This window comes from Ostrinia furnacalis, unplaced genomic scaffold, assembly GCF_004193835.3.
Source record: "Ostrinia furnacalis isolate ACB-3 unplaced genomic scaffold, ASM419383v2 OfSCF3304, whole genome shotgun sequence".
NCBI classification, from domain to species: domain Eukaryota; kingdom Metazoa; phylum Arthropoda; class Insecta; order Lepidoptera; family Crambidae; genus Ostrinia; species Ostrinia furnacalis.
The window spans coordinates 75,577-100,971 of NW_021133543.1; the positions used below are offsets into that span (position 1 = coordinate 75,577).

A 25,395-nucleotide genomic window follows, 5' to 3' on the forward strand; every position below is an offset into this window, starting at 1 on the left:
AAGCGTAGAAGAAGAAAGAACCTGAAGCAATAAGGTCGATAGCAATATACAATACAGACGACGACACGTCAAGCTAAACCCTGCGTTACCTACGGTTCATCATCATCATCATCATCTCAGCCACTGCTGAACATAGGCCGCCCCCAATGCTTTCCATGTTGCCCAACCGGGCCGCAGGCGGGACGCAAGCCGCTACCGGGCCTGCGTCCAGCGCCTTCCTGCTACCTTTATGATGTCGTCGGTCTACTTTGTGGGTACGTCCCACGCTGCGTTTTCCAGTACGCGGCCTCCACTCCAAAACCTTGCCGCCCCATCGGCCGTCAGTTCTACGTACTATGTGCCCTGTCCATTGCCACTTCAGCTTGCTACCTACGGTTAGTACCTATGCTGTTAAGCCGTTGTAATAGACGAAATTTTTTAACCGAAATGTATCTTTTATACTGTCGATTGTAAGAGATCTAGCAACCCATCCCGACTACACGGGTGCATGTAAAGGGTTCATGTAGTTAGAAATTCATACATTAAACTTGACAAAGTAAGCTCCTCATTAAAATGCTGAAAAAATCAAAAATGTCTAGATAAAGTGAGTTTAGTTTGTAAAAAAGATATCTATGAATCCAGCTAGTATTAATTTTTAACTTAATTGATTTTAAATTTAAAACATTCGCCTGTTCTGAAAATTATTGTGACGTCTTCTTGTACCTATACCTTGATATGCCATTCACACAATGGCCTGCTTCTACGCTTTTCGTTCGCCGCGAATATGTATGTTATTTATTAGGTGAGAAATACTTTGATAAATCGCCGCCCCGCGGGGTACAAATGTACCCCCCTAGCAGGAAGGGGTTAAGATGAAGGGTAGTGATATTGTTGGTTTTTTATGCTATTAGGTTTGAGATTTGCTCTTATGAAATATTGTATTAGTATCAGATGTCTTTCGAAATTGTATTATTTTGAAAATAATGGACTTGGATGATTGGATGAGTTATTCAATAAAGAACAAAAAAACAACATTTTTGAAATGGTCTACCACCTACCACACACCAGTACAAGATCCTTATAAAACTTTTTTTTAAAGGCTGACAATAGTGACCGAGTTTCTTGCCCTGTTTCTACTCAGCACTGGCCTACATTATTTTCCCCAATCAATGGTTAACGTGAAAAAAAATGCATTAGAATTTGAGTCATTATGAAAGTGGTTCTAAAAACCAACATTACTGAGAATTTACTTACCTATGAGATTTGTGATAATATTTATGTCATTTGTAACATCGCTACAATTCTTTCACTACATTACTCCACCAACAAGGACAATAATATGACCAAATATACCCCCAAAAATGCCTCAGCCATCGCAGGGTTGAAATCCTCGAAATCCACTCCAGTGTATTAAGTCTATTGAAGATTTATATGAACAAAAAGACAAGAAATACTAGCGATATCTGGCGCTATTTTTGCATACCTTGGGGGACAAAAAATATTTATTATAACCACTCTAACTTGATCCGAAAATAAATATGTTTGGGTACAAAATCTGGTCCAGTTTATGGTGGTGGTAGGTTCGGAGAAATACGTATTATGCTATAAATCATAATATTGGAATATTTGGAGGGTAGGTATAGACTGGGTAGGGTTATTGAAACTATGACGAATGATGTAGAGAAGGTATAATATATTGTTCGGGCTTTGGATTACGTTTTGGTTAAAATAGAGAGAAGTAGTCTGATTTTGTTATTTTTTAAACTAGAGACAACGAAATTTTTCTTGGATCTCAGGCCTTTGTCCAGTAGTGGACGTCATTCAATTTTGTCTGAAGCGAACGAAAGGTGATACTGACTGATACATAGGCCTCGACCAATGATTTCCATAATAGCCTGCACCTGTCGTTGGTCCACCTTGTGGAAGTCCACACCACGTACACCGGTAAGTACCGCGTTTTCCGGTACGCGGCCTCCACTCCAGAACCTTGCTGCCCCATCGGCCGTCAGTTCTGCGTACTATGTGCCCTGCGCGTTGCCGCTTCAGCTTGCTAATCCGTCGGGCTATGTCAGCGACTTTAATTCGTTTACGGATCTCCTCATTTCTGATTCGATCTCGTAAAGAAACACCGAGCATAGCCCTCTCCATAGCACGCTATGTAACTGGTACAGTAAGCAGTACACACCCTTAAAAGACTTTAAAAGAAACCCAAAAGAATATGGACATTGTCTTCAGTGTCTGTGCAAATGTCTCGAACCGAACATGCGCCAATAATCTGTAATGCAAGACCATAGCAAATATGGGGCTTGGAAATTGGCTAATATGGCGCTTTTTGACTTAACAATAAAACGTATTTTATTCACTGAAATATCTATTTAAAATTGGTGTTTTATCAATTAAAAATGAAATTTCACTGGTGACTTTTAAAAATGTTGCTCATACACACTAAATTATCGTACGGAATCAGATGAAATACCACTTGTGGTACAAGTATCAGTGAAGTTGCTGAATTCTTGATCTTCTTATTCCCTTTTTAACCGACTTCAAAAAGGAGGAGGTTCACAATTCGAGTGTATTTTTTTACCTTAAAGATACAAGAAAACATATCTATACTAATATTATAAAGATACTTAATAAGTACGTAGAGACAAACAACGGTATCGAATTCGAATTTTGTTCATTTATTTTAGATCAAGTTTGTTTGAGGTGTTGATGGTATCTAACTGATTAGACTATATATTTTTATTTATGCTTTCAGGTCCAAATTCGCTGTGTTTTTTCACATTTGTTTTTCGTTAAATTCAACCACAACCATTTGAAATCTTTCATTATTTTACTTTCACACATAAAGCGCCATCTTACCTCCCCGATTCCCTAAGTTTAAGACAATCGTCTCCCCCGTGTTTTCTTTGTTGGAGCCGTCTGCCAATATTTGGCCAATTACACAGCCGATTTCACACTTGCCGAGCACCCGGATTTGTCTACCTTTGGAGCGTTTTGTTAGTCTATTTGGTGGTTTATTGGAAAATTGGGCGGTTTGAGAATTTAAGGAGATTTTGGCAAATGTTTGCTTTTTTTACACGTTTTTCTTACTGTTATAATGAGCAGTTATGTCGGCAAGGAAATAGGGGAATAAAATGTACGTGAGTGTGGTTCGACTTCCAGATATTATTCATTTTAAGAAACAATTTGTCTAAGATATAAATGCCTGTAGGTGATAACTTTCCACTTTCCGAACCGGCTGGTTTTTTGGTAAATGCTTTGTAAGACAACAAATCCTAATCAAATCAAATATATTTATGTGCATAAAACAGGGTTACAATGGGTCTTGTACATTTGATGATTAAAAAATACAATATTTTACTCGTAGCTAGGTAAAAAGAAAACATCAATAGTGCCTTGGTAAAAATGAGTACCAGAAGTTTACGAGACTAAAATATTAAAAGAAAGGATTTTTTAAGGTCCAATCCAATCTTCCTTTTTTTCCTTCCAATTCAAAAACAAAACATTCTATAAATTTATTCGAACTGTTAATTTGTCGCACGTGTGACGTCACGCCTGAATACCTCGCCATATGAGTTCGATCGATTTTGCGAATATGGTTCTCATTGTATTGGAATAGAGTCCGATATCAGTTGTTGGGGTGATTAAATAATGTTCGGGTTCAGTGCATCACCTATCCATCGGTTTGGATTCGAATTTCGAACGGATTATAAGGCTTTATACACATTCTAGTACAATTCATTAAAAAACTATAAGTACTAAAGATAATTAACTTTAAAAAAAAAAACCGACTTCAAATGCGTGAACACAAAAAAAAACTAAAAATTAAAAANAACTATAGCGACCACAGACCGGTAGTCAGGCGTAGTCCACCTAGGCTGAGTTACATCATCTTATTTTGACTTCAACAAACGTCTAAAATCTGTCAAACTCCAAAAACACCAGTTATTGTTAAAGTTACGGTCAAAGTAAGTTGGTGCAACTCAGCCTTAGAGCACCCGCTCAAATAGCACCCGCATGAATAGCACCTGGCCTAGTCCAAGGATTCATTTTTTTTATATTTTTGTTCATGAGAGAGAATAAAATATCGATAGGTGCTCTATGTGGCTAGTGGTACTATTCGTGCGGGCTATTTGGGTGGGTGCTCAAAGTGGAATACATGAAGGACCTGGATGCGGGTAGAGGACCGGTTGTTGTGGAGATCCTTGGAGGAGGTCTTTGTCCAGCAGTGGACATCTTTTGGTGGAAACGGTGCAGTTCTGGCACTGACTGTGTCAATTTAACACTCTTATGTGATTATTTTTTGTTTTAAAAAACCCTCATGACCTCAATTAAATCATTGGACGTAGGTACACTGCTGAACATAGGCTACCCTATAGTTGGAAGCAGCCTGCACCTAAAAGTCATCTGTCTACCTTGTGGGTGGACGTCCCACGCTGCGATAGCCGGTACGTGGCCTCCGGAATCTTTATGTGCATTCGGCCGTCAGTTACACGTGTATGTGTTCTACCCACTATTTGCTAATCTATCGGGATATGTCAGCGACTTTTGATCGTTTACAAATCTCCTCATTTTCTGTTTTAATCTCATAAAGACACATCGAGCCTATACTGAAAGTTGGATGCATAATTTGGACGTTTTGTATTCGACTCCTAGAAAGGCATAATTAAAGTGTTAGCAATAGAAATAGTGATCTTAAGCTTTACTATTAGAAGTTTTATTCATTGCTTTTTGTCATAATTACATACATGCTATCTTCCGTGCTAGACGCCAGTCTCTCACTATCTATGTGAATGTACCAAAGTACTGTTATAAGGCCTAGGATGCGCGCCGCGATAAGCGTTTATCACGCCATTTTATCGATTTTACGCGATAAACCCATACATTTGTCGTCTAAAATCATCGATAATATTTTATCACGACGCGCATCCTAGCCCGGATGCCTTAGATTGTGGAAGAGAACTACATTTCTTTGTACATTATCATTTTTTCTTCAGTCAGTAAAATGATCGGATAATTTGTCAAAACTGTGTGCTTACCATGAGTTTACGTTAGCTGTACTCGCTAGCGAGTGCGTAAAAAAATCTATAAGATTTTAGTTCTTGTAAATAGCAACTAGGGGCACTGTACAATTTGTCATACATTGTACGCCCGTATTCACAAACATTACTATGAGGTATCACAGTGCGCGTAGACGCATAGGGTCACACACGAATCAATCACAGAGCTCTATTTAACGCTGTGCGTTCTATTTGCTGCTTCACTTAAGCAAGCATCGTTTGTGAACATGGGTGTTAATGTCATTTTTTACGCCCTCGCTAGGAGCACACCTACGTAGACTCATGGTAAGCACACTGACGTACTAACTAACTCACTTACAACAAACAAAACAAAACCAGCTTTAAATTCCCAAACAAAGAGACAATCAGTCCAATACAATCGGATCCACCATTTTAATTAAAACCAAAACACACAAGCCTCAATTTTCTCGAGACGCTGAGACTCTTATCGATCAACACACTCGCTAAAATACGCGTATATCAAGCAGATGTATCGCGAATTTATAGGTGAACGGATAAAGCGTAGAAGTAGAGTCAACCTGAAGCAATATTATGGAGAGTAGCAATAGCAGTAGTAGTAGAATGTACAGACGACAACACGTCAAGCCAAATAACGGTAACTTTTTTATAATGCGAACGGCTAGGGACTGGAATTCGCTGCCTGCTGCTGTCTTTCCTGAACATTGTACCGTTCTAGACTGCATCTCACTAATAACACCGTGCGATTGACTACGGGACTTTTTTATTTTGTTCAGTTTCTCTTCGTTCGTTTCAGCCAAATGACGTCCACTTATTACGTCAGTTTCTCTTATTACCTTTAAATTTTAAGCAGACATGCTAGTTGTAATTTTTTACCATATTCTCTGTAGTCATGTTTTAACCATAATTATCTTTTTCTAAGTACTGACACATGATAAATATTTTACAAAATCCTACCTACTATAATCACATAATATTACTATGGTACAGTGGATAGCTTGATATGCTGTTGACACAAAAAAGCTTCTATGCTTTGCGTTCGCCGCGAATATGTATGTTATTTATTAGGTGAGAAATACTTTGATAAATCGCCGCCCCGCGGGGTACAAATGTACCCCCCTAGCAGGAAGGGGTTAAGATGAAGGGTAGTGATATTGTTGGTTTTTTATGCTATTAGGTTTGAGATTTGCTCTTATGAAATATTGTATTAGTATCAGATGTCTTTCGAAATTGTATTATTTTGAAAATAATGGACTTGGATGATTGGATGAGTTATTCAATAAAGAACAAAAAAACAACATTAATTTTTGAAATGGTCTACCACCTACCACACACCAGTACAAGATCCTTATAAAACTTTTTTTTTAAAGGCTGGCAATACTGACCGAGTTTCTTGCCCTGTTTCTACTCAGCACTGGCCTACATTATTTTCACCAATTAATAGTTAACATGAAAAAAAGTTGCATTGGAATTTGAGTCGTATTTACGGTTCTAAAAACCAATATCACTGAGAATTTATTTACCTAGGAGATGTATGATAATATTTTTGAAATTTTTAACATCGCTACAATTCTTTCACTACATTACTCCACCAACAAGGACAATAATATGACCAAATATACCCCCAAAAATGCCTCAGCCATCGCAGGGTTGAAATCCTCGAAATCCACTCCAGTGTATTAAGTCTATTGAAGATTTATATGAACAAAAAGACAAGAAATACTAGCGATATCTGGCGCTATTTTTGCATACCTTGGGGGACAAAAAATATTTATTATAACCACTCTAACTTGAGCCGTAAATAAATATGTTTGGGTACAAAATCTGGTCCAGTTTATGGTGGTGGTAGGTTCGGAGAAATAGTATTATGCTATAAATCATAATATTGGAATATTTGGAGGGTAGGTATAGACTGGGTAGGGTTATTGAAACTATGACGAATGATGTAGAGAAGGTATAATATATTGTTCGGGCTTTGGATTGGGTTTTGGTTAAAATGGAGAGAAGTAGTGTGATTTTGTTATTTTTTAAACTAAGAGACTGCGAATTTTTTCTTGGATCTCAGGCCTTTGTCCAGTAGTGGACGTCATTAAATTTTGGCTGAAGCGAACGAAAAGTGATATTGATACAAAGGCCTCTCCCAATGATTTCTATTATAGCCGGTTGGTAGCGGCCTGTATCCTGTCGTCGGTCCACCTTGTAAACCTTGCCGTCGCATCGGCCGTCGGTTCTGCGTACTATGTAAATAAATAAATTTTAATATCTTTGGACATTTTACACTGCGCCTCTAGTCCCAAACTAAGCAAAGCTTGTACTATGGGTACTAGACAACGGAATAAACATAGGCACTTAAATACTTTTTTTTTGTAAATACATACATATACATATTGTACATACTCGTAGTAACACCCAGACCCGTCACAGTAATTAAAATTCATCATTTCAATTTCTGCCCGGCCGGGAATCTAACCCGGGACCTCTCGGCATAGTAGTCCGTTCTGAACCACTACACCAAACCGCCGACAAATGTGCCCTGCGCATTGCCACTTCAGCTTGCTAATCCGTCGGACTATGTCAGCGACTTTAGTTCGTTTACGGATCTCCTCATTTCTGATTCGATCTCGTAAAGAAACACCGAGCATAGCCCTCTCCATTGCACGCTGTGCAAGAGCTTATTTATATGGTATAGTATTAGTACACACCCTTAAAAGACTTTAAAAGAAACTCAAAAGAATATAGACATTGTCTACATTGTCTGTGCAAATGTCTCGAACCGAACGTGCGCCAATAATCTGTAATGCAAGACCATGGCAAACATGGGGCTTGGAGTGTAAGTAAGATGGCGCTTTTTGATATGAAATAAAATATTTTTAATCACGGAAGTGTTATCAAGTGTTGTTTTGAAATTAAACATAATCAAGTATGGTTATGGTTATTGGACAATTAATAATATGGAGTTAAAAAGCCTCTTAATCATAATTACAACGAAGGTAACTTTTGAATCTCAAATCTTACAAATTTTAATTGAAACAAGAAAATATAAAATATAAGATCTTACAGATAGTTATATAAGTTCATCCACTTTATCTTTGATTGAATACAGACACCTTAGTTGACATGATTATTTTTAAGCCATAATAATGGGATGTTTTAATTTAGTCCTCTGCCAGGGTTGTCTAGAGATGTCGCTCCTTTGCTATAAGAAGAGTTCGTTCGTTCATTTCAGTCAAATGATGTCCACTGCTGGACAAAGGCCTCTCCCAACGATGTATACAACGACTGGTCCTGCGCCGCCCGCATCCACGTGCTTTCCAGATCTCATTTATTTACACTTTAATGCCACAAAATAAGTAAGAAGTCAAACTTAATGTCATTGGGCATTCTTTGCCAGTTAACCTTCGGTCGAATAGAGAACATTTTAATTTGGGCACTGAAACATTTAAAGCACCATCTTACCTCCCCGATTCCCTAAGTTTAAGACAATCGTTTCCCCCGTGTTTTCTCTGTTGGAGCCGTCTGCCAATATTTGGCCAATTACACAGCCGATTTCACACTTGCCGAACACCCGGATTTGTCTACCTTTGGAGCGTTTTGTTAGTCTATCTGGTGGTTTATTGGAAAATTGGGCGGTTTTGTTTGAGAATTTAAGGAGATTTTGGCAAATTTTTGATTTTTTTTATACGTTTTTCTTACTGGTATAATGAGCAGTTATGTCGGCAAGGAAATAGGGGAATAAAATGTACGTGAGTGCGGTTCGATATCCAGATATTATTCATTTTAAGAAACAGCTGTTTACAAATGCCTGTGGGTGATGACTTTCCACTTTGCGAACCGGCTGGTTTTTTGGTAAATGCTTTGTGAGACAACAAATCCTAATCAAATCAAATCAAATCAAATATATTTATTTGCATAAAACAGGGTTACAATGGGTCTTTTACATTTGATGATTAAAAAATACAATATTTTACTCGTAGCTAGGTAAAAAGAAAACATCAATAGTGCCTTGGTAATAATAAGTACCTATAGGTTTTCAGAAGTTTACGAGACTAAAATATTAATAGAAAGGTTTTTTAAGGTCCAATCCAATCTTCCTTTTTGAACTAGTTCAATTCAAAAACAAAACATTCTATAAGTTTATTCGAACTGTTAATTTGTCGCACGTGTGACGTCACGCCTGAATACCTCGCCATATGAGTTACTCGATCGATTTTGCGAATATGGTTCTCATTGTATTGGAATAGAGTCCGATATTTGTTGGGGTGATTAAATAATGTTCGTGTTCAGTGCATCACCTATCCATCGGTTTGGATTCGAATTTCGAACGGGTTATAAGGCTTTATACACATTCTATTACAATTCATTAAAGAACTATAAGTACTAAAGAAAAAGGAATCCCACCAAAAACATTCTGTAAAAAACTAGCCAAGTCTCGATGGAGCTGCTTGTTTATCTCTAAAAAGTAATGAAATCTAGACANGGAGTTATCGCGTAACAAACATAGAAAAAAAAACATACGGGTCGAATTGAGAACCTCCTCCTTTTTTGAAGTCGGTTGAAAAAGGAACTTATTCTATCATAGATTCCTCCTTAGCTTCGTTGTCGATCTGTCAATAAAAGAAAAAAGCAAGGTGCTGTAAAAACAGCACAAATGCAAAATCAAGGCAGTGGTAAAGTAAATAAATACCACATAGCTCCTGCCTGATAGATAGAAAAATAATTTTGGAAGCTGTTAGGTTAGGAAGATGGGTTAAATTGTAAACTATTGTGATGAACCTACTCGTTACACAATGTTATAAATAGCTTGAGGGTTTGAAAGATAAAGGTACATTGTGATTTAACTAGAAAATTCTAAGAAGACCAATTTAAATATGTGTCTACCACACCAAAACAGAACTACGCAAATCGTTCCAAACGTTGACATAGTCCACATTAATCACCGGCTGTACCAACAGTGAGCACCCACCTTTACCTTGCGATTGTCCGGTCGACCGGACGCCCCGTTCGCGTCCGGCGCCTGGTCGTCCGAATAATCCGGACAGATGTCGCTGCTGTTGATAGTGGTACGGTGTTTTCATTGCTATGCAGCTTGGACCATCGAATAATAAATGTAGTAGGTAACTACGGTTGCATTGCTTCTACAACATAAAGGAGTTAGCAGAAAAAGACAGAAGACAATACAAAAATGTTATCTGAGAAGACTTTTCCATTAGATAGTATTGTCGTATCATTTCAGCCAAATGACGTCCACTGCTGGACAAATGCTTCCCCCAAGGATTTCCTTAAAGACATTTTTTCGTTCATCGTTAACCCCTTGTGGTAAGCAATTGTTCAAATTATATTGTTTACATATTACATATGAGTACATCTAAATATTTATAAGGAGAAACTGACTGACTGACATATCAACGCACAGCCTAAACGGCTAAACGTAGGCACTTGAAATTTGGAAGGGACGTAGCTTAGGTACCGTAGAGGTGCACTAAGAAAGGAATTCTCGAAATTCCTACGGGAACGGGAATTAGCGGGAAAATCCTTTTGTATGAAAAATCTAAACCGCTTAAGTTAGACGCTTGAAATTTGGCATGCAGGTACCTTAGTAAACTTAAACCTTAGTTACAACAGGATATTGCAAAATTCCCACGGGAACGGGAGTTAGCGGGAAAAAACATTTGTATGAAAAAATCTAAACCGCGTAAATAGATGAAGGGGGTAAAACGGGATCCACGCGTACGAATTACGTATACGTTCTATCTATTTAGTAATGCAGCACCTTCATAAACTAAAACATTATGAGTACTTTTTGTTCCTATTTTGACATTAAAAAGTAATAAATTTTTCGGTACTATAGCTATTCGTTTTTGCACCTTGTTAGTAATGTAGAAATTTAAATTATGTAGAAATGATTTTAATTACTTTAATGCTAATCGTAAGAACAAACACACCCTCAAGAATTGAGCATGTTGTCAGAGATATCCAACATTTCTCATTTCCTTTCGCATGGAGACGTGACGTCATCAATCAACGCATGCAAAGTATCAAACGTTGGTGACCCCTGACCACTTCCATCAGTCCTGGCTATCGCTACTAACCCTTGACTAGTGATGTTACAATATCGACAAATAAAATCTTCTCGTACGTAGGTGTTTTATTTTCCTCAATAAACGATTGTTTAATGATCTAGATTCTTTCGTAAAATCATTGTTTATTTAGGTAAGTACAACAATAGCAATGTTATTGTCTGGGCATAGGGCATTTCTTCGATCATTATTATTGAAATATCCATCGGTATTCAACAGAACAAGATGTTCAACTTCTTAATCTTTCTGTCTATTTTTTCCAGCACTTTGTCCATTTTCACTTGACTAAGTGACTATAGGCATAGTTGCATGACATTTATCTAGATATTTTTGATCGTTTAAAACGAAGAAGGCTTGTTGTTTGCATTGTTTAATGTACTACAATTCTTACCAATGGTATTTCATCTTATTAACGTTTTGCGTACATTTTATCGACACTTTCGATTGTTTAGACTAGTAAGACGTGTCCCATCACTAGCATCGTCCGTTTCCATCGGACTATCTGGCGTCCGGCACCATTTGTTATCCCTCGCCTACGTCACAAGGATTTGTGCAAGAAAAATGATGTTGTAATTGGCCGATGGTGTATGATAAACATTGCGAAGGGTGCCATAGACCGGTCTTTTTCGTAAACCCTTGCTTATTTACCATTGTTTGGTTTTGTCGCTCGAAATGTTTCTTCTGGCTGACCCATTGATAGGCAGGATAAATTCATAAATTAAGAGTGGAGCTGGATGCGGGCAGCGCAGGACCGTTCATTATGAAAAACCTTGGGGGAAGCCTTTGTCCAGCAGTGGACATCATTTGGCTGAAATGAACGAAGGAACGAACGAAGAGTAACTTTCTGGATCGCGGTCGCTATGGAAATCCTTGGGAGAGGCCTTTGTCCAGCAGTGGACGTCGTTTGGCTGAAAAGAACGAACGGTAAATGGTGTGCAAATAAATGTATATTTCCTGATACCTACGAGTTATATTTGAATGTCATATCAAGGCAACTCATCATCACAGTCAAGAAAAACAGGAAATTAAATGCATAGGCGATACGAAGCCGTTCTAGTCTCAGACTAAACAAAGCTGCGAAATTAGTGAACACCATTAATGGCATATCAACAATTAAAACCTCTTTTTGGAAACCCATACATTGTTTTGAATCCTTTTTGTATATAAACTCGTTAAGTATAACAACAGTCGCATCAAAAACATCTCTAAAAACCCTTACACCTAATTGCATCAAACTAGGCCCGTCCATTATCAATCACATTCGGACTTATCCTAATCCCACCCTCTGTCCATCATCCCATTTATACCTACCCTCCATAGCGTTGTCTTATTTATTGTCAAAATGCCAACTTCGGTAGGGTGAAGACTATTTGTCATTGACAAAGCTTACTGGATATCCTTTCAACCCTGAGGGTATTGGAGGCTGTATGGAAATGTGAGTTTATCTCGTGTAGGGTATGTTAGGAAGTTTATATTTTTGTGGAATTACTGGCAGGAAATGTGTGGATGTTGATGGTTTGGTTGAGATTTGGTTAATTGTTGATGAGCTTTATCGTAGTGCTTCTAAATGGTAATTTAAACATTAGTATAGATTTTCTGGCAAATTTTCCGATTGTCCTGTCTTCCATTGGTTAGTAGGTCAACTCAAAGGTCGAAGAGTGGCAACATACTTAATAATAGACCTGATATAATCATAATTTTTATTTTTAGGCACAAAGATATCCAGAAATCCACTTATTTTATTTATTTTATTTTATTTATTGAGGCATACCAACAACATTACATACAAAATAGTACACTTAAATCTTTTTCTGATGGACACATTTTGTATTTTATTTGAAATGACACTTATGTTATCCACTTATCCAAATAAAACATGCCATTTTCCCTGCAAACCGTATAAAATCTAAATACTAAAATTCAACCAAATCAAATACCTACGACCTACAGCTTCGATTTGCTTTGGGTGTCTTAGAAATATGAGCCTTTATCAGGTTCCATCCCTCCCATTTAAAATAATAATGTATTAATTCACCCCCATTCTCAGTAAGCGTTAATCGCGCGCCATCACACATAGCGTCATACATCGAACATTTCGTCTCGAATCGGGACATTTCCTTTAAATATTATTCATACAAATGTTAGGGTGCGACCACATGACACGTTGAAACATAGTTCTCTATTTCTTTAACCACAACAAGAAAGCTCTTGGTCTGCATCTCATCTGATAGAAATTTCTGATCAGGCTGAAGGTGGAAGCGAGCCTCACTCGGAATCTAAAACCACATATGAACTGGCCATCCTACCTCTAACGGCCGGAACACAAAACTCATAAGATGGTGATAGCTAGCAAGGTGGACTTAGACATTTAAAATGACAACGTTTATCGCGTCTCTGGTGACGCACTTTTCAAAATGGTTCCTACAAAATACCAGCATCATGTTCTGTAGAATATGATACACGCTGAGTAGGAGCCATTTTGGTTCAACAAATTATTTAAATTGTGTTAAACTATTACGTTTGAAAAAAATAAAATATTTTCTTTCTTTCTTTCAAAAATTTAATTAAATAAATTATGTCTTTAAATGCCCATTTGGACATGCTCATCGATTTATACTTGCTGAGTAGCCTCGTAAGTGAGACAAAAGTATTTTACTCATTTACGAGGCGTTTACTCACTTATTTGACCGCAATCGCACCTGGTGTTAAGTGAGATGCAGTCTAGGATGGTACATATTGCCTAAAAAGGCCCGGATTGTTGTTTTGTTTCTGTTACATTCTCACTATGTGCGAGTACTAACTTCTTGTTGCTCTTCCTCGTATACTCTTAACACATCATGTGGCCAGATCCTTAGGGCAGGACTTATACTGGTGACTTATAGGGTCCATATCTCATGTGGACCCTTGCCCCTTTTACATTTTAGCACGGAATTGAAAATTGCTCCTTTACTTTGGCCAGGATTACAATCAAGTGTTCGCTTCCGGGACGTTTGTCGTGTTGATTGGAGGCTGACATGATAACCATTAAATAAATAAACAAAGCTCAATTTTGAGTAAGAAAATTAGTAACAAAACATAATACCTACTCACTCATCTTATAATACAAGGGATGGACCTCCAGACATCTACCCTAGTGGCTAACATAGCTACCAGCGTGTTGTTGCAGATTCGAATTTTTCGGGGGCAAGTTAGAATGATGACAGCCGGAGTCACGTAATAATACAATAGTATCTATTTAACTATGAAGTATTAATATAGACGGCCGTTTGGTGTAGTGGTTCAGAACGGACTACTAGGCCGGGAGGTCCCGGGTTTGTTTCCCGGCCGGGCAGAAATTCTAATGATGAATTTTAATTTGTGACGGGTCTCGGTGTTACCATAAATTTGTATAATATGCATGTATTTAAAAAGTATATAAGTAGTATTATCCATCAAGCTAGCACCCATAACACAAGCATATAAGTTTCTTACTTTGGGGCTAGATAGGGCTATGTGAAATTGTCAAAAGATATTTATTTATTTAATAAGTTCAAAGTCCAAATTCATACACAAAGTATTTACCTCTTTCCTTTTCGTCATAAAATAATAACAGCCTACACATTTTAATATTCTACGTATACCTATCAATCTCGATTCCCACTAATGCTTTTCGTCATTGGAAAAATACCCCACACAAATACGTACTTACCACAACATCTGACAATATCTGGGCATAAATAACCCGGGGCAAAAGGCATCAGTCCCCAGATTTGCATGAGGGAATGTAACAATAATTTATTATGGCTTGGGATCGCACTGCAAGAAGTACGAGTAGCACCGCTAGTTTGGGGCGGACCAAAAACTTGCAAATAGTAACGCTTGATTTTTCGAAATCGAGAAAGGGACACGTGGGTGAAGGGAAACTATACGTCGCTTCATGCAATTTTAGTCACGATGGAACGCTTTAGATAATGCGTATACTTTTTTACCGAAACAACAATTTCTATGTTACTGTATGACGACTGTGTTTGGAACTGGATATCAATTACGCCGTGTTACTTAGTCTAAACTGCCATGTTTAGTTTACAAAGGGGGATTTGGGCTACGTTCTCCTCTAACGGGTTGAAGAGGCCTGATGTTTAAATAATTTTGCCATTTTTTAAGGTACCTACGAGTGGTATTCTACTAGGCACAAAGCATCGATCATCAGTTTAATAATTATAGCACTGAAATGCATCAGCTAGACTTTAACATTATGCATTAAGTTGCTTACATGTCGTTAAGCTACCTTTCATAGCACGGAAAACTTGGTTTGAGATTATTCTAGAGACTGATGATAAAATGGGGCCAACTTTATATTGTCAAATGATCTCAAAGCAGTCGTGTTATATATTTTTTTATCAGTAAGTGTACATTGTTTGTTTACACATAGTTTTACATAAATTATATTAACAGTAAAAAGTACTATTGAATAAGCAATAATGAGGGTGGCAAAATGTATCAGATTCCGTCCCCTAGCTGCCGCTAAGTAAAAACTGTGTTGCGACTGGTAGTGTTCGTCATCGTCCAACCGGGCAACGTTTGGCCGGTACACATCTTCCAACGCTGCGTGCAATTATTACACCTACTCATCATCGTAATCATCATCATCTCAGCCACTGGTGAACTAGGCCTCCCCCAATGCTTTCCATGTTGCCCGGTTGGTAGCGGCCTGCGTCCAGCGCCTTCCTGCTACTTTTATGATGTAGTCGGTCCACCATGTGGGTGGACGTCCCACGCTGCGTTTTCCGGTACTGCACCTACTATACCAAAGTATGTTGTGTCGCGATCGCCCGATGGAATTACTATGTCACAGTGACAATAGTTAATGTTGATATTTGTTATTGTAATAGTAATGTCCTGGTTTTATGTGATATTTGATAATGGAAGAGATGAAATGTATGTGATTTGTTACATGCAAAATGTTTCTGATTCCGCTCCGTGATACATTTTCATATTGTGCTTGAATGGATGTGAGATAATTCTATTTATATATTTAGAAAGCTATTATTTAATGCCTTATTCTAGTAGCTGTAGTAGCACTTTCAGAAAAGGTCCAAAAATTATCTTCAGGTGAAAATGGATGCATGTTTTTTACTCCTTCACGCAAAAAGTACTAGAATGATTTTGGTAAAATACAATGTTTTATAATGCGAACAGCCCAGGGACTGGATTCTACTTATTCTTTCTACCTATTAAGACCTAACTAAGTACTCGTACACATTAAACCAAACAAAACACAGCTTGAAGTTATCAAATATGGCGGCTCCAAATCATAGAAAAGGATATATGTATTCCTTTCTTTACAGACGAAAACAAAACACTGTAGACACGTTTGAAAACACATCAAGCTGGTGACATAACACAGATTTTCTTTACCCTACCTTGCTAATAATGGCCAATATTTAGGTCAATCGATGGTCCCCTAGATAGGGGTTCCGTAGATAGAGTCGCTGGGGATATTGGCCGGGTCCGCGGAGGCGTCCGGCCTTTGAATGATTGTCATCTACTGATGACGTGTCAGGGCTGTCAAATGGAACTAATGGTACAAAATTACATAATTTATATTTGCAAGGGGTTCCTTTAAACAGCCATTAAAATTTTACAACTAATTTCTTATTAAACATTTAAATTTTTAGACTCCCGTAGTAAAATGTGCGTAGTAAGAGGTGCGAAAAGGTTTTTGCTACGGGAAACGGCTAAGTTTCGCTGCTTGCTGCTGTCTTTCCCGAATACTATAATCCGGGCATTTTCAAGGCAAGAGTGAATAGGCACTTACAGGGCAGAATGTACCATCCTAGACTGCATCCCACTTAACATCAGGTGCGATTGTGGTCAAATAACTGCCTTGTTATGTATAAAAAAAAAACAATAAACTCAAATAATAACGTAAAACATATCAATCTGGTAAAAACGTTAATTCATCAAAGCGCCTTGCGGGATCCGAACCCACGAACTCAACCGGCTCATTACTTAACCGTCCCAATTGACACGCCATTAAACAAACCAAAACCGATCCGAATCCGAACCAAAAGCGTTTCACTTAATTGAAACTGGCCACAGACGCGTTAAAAAACCATCAATTACCCTTTCCCATGCGAAAAAAGAACCACCGATTCGGAAAAAACTGGTTCCGTATGTGAATTCGGTTTTGACAACTGGCACAGAGCATTTGCTCTATGATTTGCTTTATACCTAAAATTAATTTATTCTTATCAGGCTCTTAAAAAGTCTTTACACGTTGTCCCAATATCCACTGCTACGGGACTATGATGTGTACTGAGATGAAGTTTATATTTTCCATCACCTCATACATAATGTTCAATCTGGCAATTTTGAAACTAACTAGGAAGAATCTAGGAATTATTTTTGGTTGACATTTATTATGTTTTCCGTCTTTTCCTCTGATAGAAAAGTATTATGTATTTAATTAAGTAGGTAGGTAGGTATACCTTTATCGATCGATATTTTTTTATCCACAACGAGGAAGCTTTTGGCCTGTATCTCACTTGATGGTAAGTGATGATCAGGCCGAAGGTGGAAGCGAGCTTCACCCGGAGAAACTGGCTATCTTACCTCTAACTGCCGGAACACAACAATGCTGTTAACATTGTTGTTGTGTTATGTATTTTTATTTGATTTTTCTTTGTGAAAAAAAAGACATAAAGCTACTTACAATTACGATAACTATAGAGGCCGTATGTTTGTGTAGCAATGGACAATTGGTTTAGCAAAACTATGACAATATTTCGATACGTCAACCTCAGCCGTTGCTAAACATTTTCCACGGGCCCCTAAAAGGGAAATCTCGGTCGGCAGCCCTGACCAAACGTCATGTCCGAGCCCTTTTCAAATGGCGTCTGTCAAGGAGCCCCGGTCACTATTCGATGTCCTCTCATTGTTGGTATTTATTAGAAATGTTCGTGAATACTCGCCGGGGACTGACAGGCTTTTCGTATGGGAATAAATTGTGGGATGGATAGGTTTGAATAATGGTTTGGGTGTGTTCTTGAGTCAGTGACTGACTCTTGCTCGCGGTTTTGTCTGTCCCACGTTTAGTATTTTGTAATACCAAAATTGCACAATACCAATGGCACATACCTATAGCTCGTAGAGATGATGGCCGTTGGGGCAGAAAAGTTCTCGAGAGGCGACAACGGGTCGGAAGATGTAGCGTGGGTAGGTTAGGTCCCACTAGGTGGACCGACGATCTGGTGAAGGTCGCGGGAAGTAAGTACCTGGATGCGGGCAGCACAGGACCGGCCGTTATGGAAATCCTTGGAGGAGGCTTTTGTCTAGCAGTGGGTGTCATTTTTTGAATCAAAAAAATACCTCAAATTATGCATGTTTGTTGAAGAGTAACCTATTACAACGTCTTAAAATACACAATGTTTAACTTTATGTGCTGTTTATTATTGTGCTAAGATCATTAGATAAACAAACGTTAAGTGTAAGACGCCAATAGTGGCACATACTGAATAATTCCCGTGCCAATAATCCCTCCCACCATCGATCTAACATCACACATTGTGTTTAAATTATTAAGTGTTTACAAAACACTATTATAGTGTTGCCAAACAATTGAAAAACATCGATATTCTAAATCGTTTTTAAGACAAAGATTGCACTATTCTAAATCTGTTTTTTTATTCCTAGCACCTGCACATATGAATACTTAAACTGAATTATTTATTGACTGCGACCCAAAGTTACTTTAGGAAAAAATAACAAAAATAATCAATGAACCGTTTCAGTATTTCTGTTAAGGTGTTCTAATTTTCTCATTTAAAAATCTATTAGCGTTACCAGAGGTTAGTGGTTATTGTCGAATGTTAAGAAGAAGCGCTGCAACTAATTCAGTCAAAGCCTCTGAGACACGCTGTATTTTAAAGAGTTCAAAACTGTAACAGACAGAATATTAACGATATTAACATATCGATAAACAAACCCCCAACCAAACTACAAGTGAGACGTAACCCGATCCATGTTCGGGGCGTAAACACATCACTAATGCGGGGCGATTAACTATCGACATCGAAGTGTAGGGACGCGACCGGATCACAAGTGCGTTAACTTTGCATTATTAATGATTCATTTAGTTCACACTAACCGAGCGGTTCCAGCGATCCCTTCGGCTTGTGTCAGTGTTGGGGGCACACTTGTATCGATAACTGATTTTTAGTTTACTTTTATTATAAGTACGCTAAGTCTGGATTGCGATGAAATCATCATCATGAGGTTATTAAATGTCCAGCCAAGACTAATTAATTAACAATGGAAAATGGAGAATGTAGACTTCACGCTAGCCGAATGGGCTAGCTGAAGGGTTGTCTTTCGTATACTTGTACCTTTGTCGCCCTTTACGACTGCCAGAAATTGACAACTCATTGATGAAATATTCATAAAATATAAGAATTCTATGCAGTATTTATTAGACTTACTCGTACTTACCCATTCTTATATTATGGTACTATCAATGTTTATTCCATTCAAAGTATTTAATATTTATGTTTCGTCGGCCAATTAGTTACTTTTTAAACCAACATACGTAATTCTATCTTTGTATCGAAAAGTTCCCATGTTTCAGCCGAATAACGTCCACTGCTGGACAAAGGCCTCCCCCAAGGATTTCCACAAAGACCGGTCCTGCGCCGCCCGCATCCAGGCCCTCCCGCGACCTTCACCAGATTGTCGGCCCACCTAGTGGGAGGCTTGCCCACACTACCTCTTCCGGCTCGTGGTCGCCACTCGAAACTTTTCTGCCCCAGCGGCAGCTCTGCGAATCGAAAAGTATCGATACTTTAAAGTTTTATCTAACATCTACACTTCACTATCCTGTTTAGTTAGTGCAATCGGCGATCTGATTAATAGTGCGAGCGAGAATGTTTAATCTTTCCCGTGATTCGAGCCCTTCAGTCGAGGAGCACCCACATCACTTATTATGCATAAAGTATCGCATGTACTTGGACGTTGAGGCGAAATCAGAATTAGAGCGTGTGTTTTGATCAAAATGTCTACTATTAATACTTGACGTATCAAGAAACAATCTTAACCCACTTACTCCTACCAGGTGTTATAACACCGCTAAAAAGTAGTTCGGAATATCCTCAGATAAATTATAAAAATATCGAGAATTTATTTACTGTTCCTTGTATTTTCTCTTCATTACGAATCAAGCTGTAATTGAGTATGTTTGATATCGCNGTATGGCATTACGTTCGCCTTATGTACCAATTTATATGGCATTATAAAATGAAAATGAATGAAAAACGAAGGCCACTGAGTCCACCATGGTCCAATGTACTCGCGACGCCTCTAACCGTCAGAAATGGAAGCACATCGCCAGGAGAGCTACCCTCGGAGATGACATCACCCCACAATGTACCTCGTCAGCGCAACCACGACCACTCTGACAAGGGTGCCCAACTAAGAAGAATAAAATAAATAAGTCTAGGTTCTAAAGTGGTAAGTTCTAACGAGACGAGACTCAACAAATATTTACACGAGGCACGACCCTATACGTCGCATCTTATTGGATTGTTATTGCACAAATTACTAATAGTCGCGTTAGCCCCTCGTACTAAGCTAAATAAATATGCTTGTGTCACAAGTGAGCTCACCACAAAAGTCGAGCGGCGGCAGGGACCGAATCCGCGTTTCCCGGATTACGAGTCACGACCAAGTGGACCCCTTCACCGCTCGGTTATCGTGGCTCTATCCTTGGGGGAGGCCTTTAGGCCGGAGGTCTAGCAGTGGCCGTCATATGGCTGGCTAACGATGACAGTTAATATTTGCTGACCTTTCCAGTGGTCTGCTGGTAGAGGTTGAAGAACTGCCGCAGCTCGTCCTCGCTGGCGGCGCCGGGCTTGTCGATCTTGTTGCCGAGGATCAGCACGGGGCAGTTGCTGAGCGTCTCGTCCGTCAGCAGCGAGTCCAGCTCGGCCTTGCGAGAAAACAGTTTTATTACTATGGGACATCACAAAAATGCAAATATCTTCAGACCCAGAGGTCAGTTCCTCTTTGATTTAGGAATATAGGTGAAGCTTTGAGGTGACATAGGCCAAGGGTTTCTGTGTTGTAAGAAAATCGTGGAAAAAGCACATACACAAACAATGGCAAAAATTCAACAAAGATTAATATTTTGGTTTGTAAATTAAAATGGTTTCTGGTTTGGCAATGATGCACCCATGCGAGAGAGTTGTAACATTAACGATTTTTTGGAACTTATTAACTACTAGCAAGCTCGCAACAGCGCGAATTTGTTAGCTCGACTTTGACTTAAGGTTGTATGTCCCCTAGATGGGCAGAGCGTCCACAACAGTCCTCCATCGCATTTGGTCTTGAGCTCAGTCTCCCTTAGAGTAGGCGCACACCGTTGATTTTTCGTCGGCCGATAGTTTAGTCGGGTTGAGCTCTCAGTGCGCACACTGATTCAACGAAACAGTTGAATCGGGCGTGGGCAATTCTTGAAGAGATCAGTCGCGTGAAATGTTGCCCAGAAATATTATTATTTCTTTATATTTCGTGAAATTCAGTTTGTCGCAACAAAACTGATTAACATGACACTCATCATTGTAGTTTGGCCAAAAAACTCAATATCGTTACAAATTATAACAATATTGTTACACATTAACTCCCATACATGCCCATACTGATCAACTGCCCGAATAAACTATCGGCCGACGAAAAATCAACGGTGTGCGCCTACTCTTACAATATAAATACGTACCTTGGACTCGTGCAGGCGCGGACGGTCGCAGGCATCGACCAGGAACACAATGGCGTCGACGGCGGGGAAGTAGTCGCGCCACACGCGGCGGGCCTGTTGATGCCCGCCCAGGTCGAACGTCGTGAACCGCATACTGCCTATAGACAGCTCCTCCGATGCTGTGGACAATGCAAAGTACTATTGTTTACTTTGTTACAGTCAAAACAAACCAAAAATGTTTATTTGTGAATAGGTAGCAATATGTAGGTGTTAGAAATTAGGCAGTTGTTGCCACTAAGTTTGACTCAAGGTCGGCATACAAAACTGGTATTATTATTGAGAAAAATCAATCAAATCCATAAATGAACCAAATCCGTCAAATGGACGTATTTGGTAAGGAGATGTTCACTGCTGGACAAACGCTTCCCCTAAGGATTTCCACAATTAACAGTCCTGTTTTGCCCGCATGCAAGTTATTGTTTACTTATTGTAGGTAAACCTAGCTGGTAGAAACCATGTAAAAGGACAAGAACATGTGAGGCAATTTAACTGCAGTGATGAATCCACAAATAGAGTGAGTTTTTTGCCTTTAATGCCCATAATATTCCAACATGGGTAACGTCAATTTTACAAAATAGTTAATATGTTGTATGTTAATTTCATCAATAAATAAAACTCACTGTATCAGTGAGATAAAGTGTTGTCAGATGTAGATAAAATCACCATCATTTACAGTAATATAAGCGTTAAATTATGTATATGCATGTGTGTTATCACATATAAGTGGGCAATATTATGACACAAGGATGTTGTTCCAAATCATGAAAAATGGTGCTGGGTTATATTTAGTTTAACAGTATACAATATTTTTTTAAACAAAAATAAAATATAAATATACAAAGCTGAGGAAAGTATAAAAATACATGCCATAATAATAAAAACAGTGTGATTGCTTTCAGAGTGCTAAAGTGGTTATCATCAGTTTTATTTATGACTACTGAAATAAACATAGTGATAAAAGTTATGCTTCAAAATCATGTCAAGGTGGTACTGACATGTTTAACCCGAACAGATCTCAGAATAACTTTAGGGGGCTCAAATGTCAAAAATAGAGGATCCAACATCGTTTTTTCATCACTTATCAATAAGAAAAACATTGTAAATTATTTTTGAGAATTCAGACTAAAACTTTTATTTTACTCTCAAATTCCCTGCTCAAAGACAGACCATCAATCATCAATAGGCCAGGGAAAAACCAACACCATGCAAACAGTTACCCTGTTTGTCCCCATATTTTTTGTAGATGTTATATTGGTATACGAATAATATCGAAATAAGATTTATACTCACTGGGATGCAATGTTGGCACGTGCTGCGCTAATCTGTCATCCTTCAACATATGCAGCAGAGTGGTCTTGCCCGCATTGTCTAGGCCCAGGAACAATAGTTTACCTGATTTCTTCCACAAACCTGGTCAAATAGAGATTGTATTGATGAATTTCACAAAGATAACAATAAATGCATTTTGACATTATTCTAATCAGATTATGTTTGAGATAAATCTGAACAACAATTTCCAAGTTGAATTAAATTGTAACGATGACAGACAAATCTATATATATAAAAATGAAACCCGTTTCGCGTTGTCACGGCATCACGTGTGAACGGCTGAACCGATTTCGATAATTCTTTTTTTTAAATGTTTGTGGAAGTCCAAGGATGGTTCTTACGGAAAAAAATATTAAGAAAATCTCTACGCTAAGGCGGTACGAAGTTCGCCGGGTCAGCTAGTGCTACATAAAACTGGTAATGATAATACACATGGGTAATTGTATAAAATTATACAGCCAAATATGGATTAGTCATGCCTCCAAAGGTCAGATTCAAATTTTGGTTCCTAGTTTGGACATACTCATCTTCAAATTAAACTTCATCAATTGGGCACATCACAATAGATGAATACTCACCAAGGAAGCCGAGGACACCAGTGAACCAATCCAAGATAAACATATTGAATCTGAAATTGATGAATGTGTAATAAATAATCAGCTCATCTTCACAAAGAAATAGTTGCTAAATAATGACTTGCAAAAGTCTTTGTTATCTACTCCGATTTGTCTGGCAACGAACACCAGACACCCGAGTTATAAGACAATGTAAATATATTACGATCTTGCAAGATTACACCAAAAACGTAGTAAGAATGTGATATCGAGTTGAGTAACATGAATGACAGAACGTCATTCGAGTACATGCAACTTTGATCCACAAATTCTATTTGTTCGCAGTAAAATTACTCACTTATTAAAATTGAACTAGATTAACTAATACTAGGAGAAGTTTATCACAATATTTCGCACTTATTTGCAATATGTTACGCCGCTAAAACCGACGATTTTTCTCAGCAATGTAAATGCGATGGAAATATGAATCTGTTGGCAATGACGTATACTACTTCCGGAAGTTGTCACTGTGAATAAAGCTGCGTCCACAGTACCACGCCTTTCATGTTGTTGAGCTCATAGCTCAATGTCTACAATGAAACTACATTCACCCTATTTCAAGGAAGGTGACCATAACCATAAATAACTTTGACATGGGACATATGTATGACATCTAGCAAAACAAGATGCGGTATTTTAAATATTTATAAGATATTTAAACTCAGTTGAATTTTTAAAGTACTTAGGAAATAAACTACGACTTATAAGGTACCGGTTCATTTACTTTAATATACCTTGTGTATTTTTCCTTTACGTTCCTCATGAAATTCTCAATAATGCTTTTGGTTTCTTTGACTTTCTCTGACTTTTTGGATGCTAAATCATCATTTAAAGTATTTAAAAATGTATTTTTATGGTAGAATTCATAAGTCCTATTCATAAGTCTAGTAAATAACCGTGGCATTATTTTCATGCTCTACAAAAACCGGTTTTCATAAAGTATGGCAACATTGTACAGTTTGGNCGTTAAAAAATAGAAAAGTTAGAGACGATCAAACTCGCGAGTGGGACAAAAATGGGACGGCGGCCTTTCTAGTGTTAAACACTTAGGCCGTAAAAACTCAATTTCGCTTTTTTTGTAAATGTGCCATTATACTGCTAGGTGAGCGATATGTATTCCTTTCTTTACACACGAAAACAAAACACTGTAGAGACGTTTGAAAAGGCATCAAGCCGGTGACATAACACTGATTTTCTTTACCCTACCTTGCTAATAATGGACAATATTTAGGTCAATCGATGGTCCCCTAGATAGGGGTTCCGTAGATAGAGTCGCTGGGGATATTGGCCGGGTCCGCGGAGGCGTCCGGCCTTTGAATGATTGTCATCTACTGATGACGTGCCAGGGCTGTCAAATGGAACTAATGGTACAAAATTACATAATTTATATTTGCAAGGGGTTCCTTTAAACAGCCATTAAAATTTTGCAACCAATCCCTTATTAGAAACTAAATTTAAATTTAAACATTTAAATTTTTAGACTCCCGTAGTAAAATGTGCGTAGTAAGAGGTGCGAAAAGGTTTTTGCTACGGGAAACGGCTAAGTTTCGCTGCCTGCTGCTGTCTTT

At 38.2% G+C, this 25,395-nt stretch overlaps 1 protein-coding gene across 1 annotated transcript; it reads right to left on the reverse strand.

Annotated features, from left to right (window-relative positions):
• Window positions 1-20,915: 20,915 nt before the first annotated feature.
• Window positions 20,916-24,292, reverse strand: LOC114357638 (GTP-binding protein SAR1b-like; the record flags this gene model as incomplete). Its single annotated transcript, XM_028311354.1, has 5 exons — window positions 24,126-24,292; window positions 23,792-23,841; window positions 23,175-23,294; window positions 21,846-22,003; window positions 20,916-21,059 (listed from the first exon to the last, which is right to left on the reverse strand). Coding segments are annotated over exons 2-5 (465 nt in total), but the record flags the coding sequence as incomplete, so codon positions are not given.
• Window positions 24,293-25,395: the final 1,103 nt, after the last annotated feature.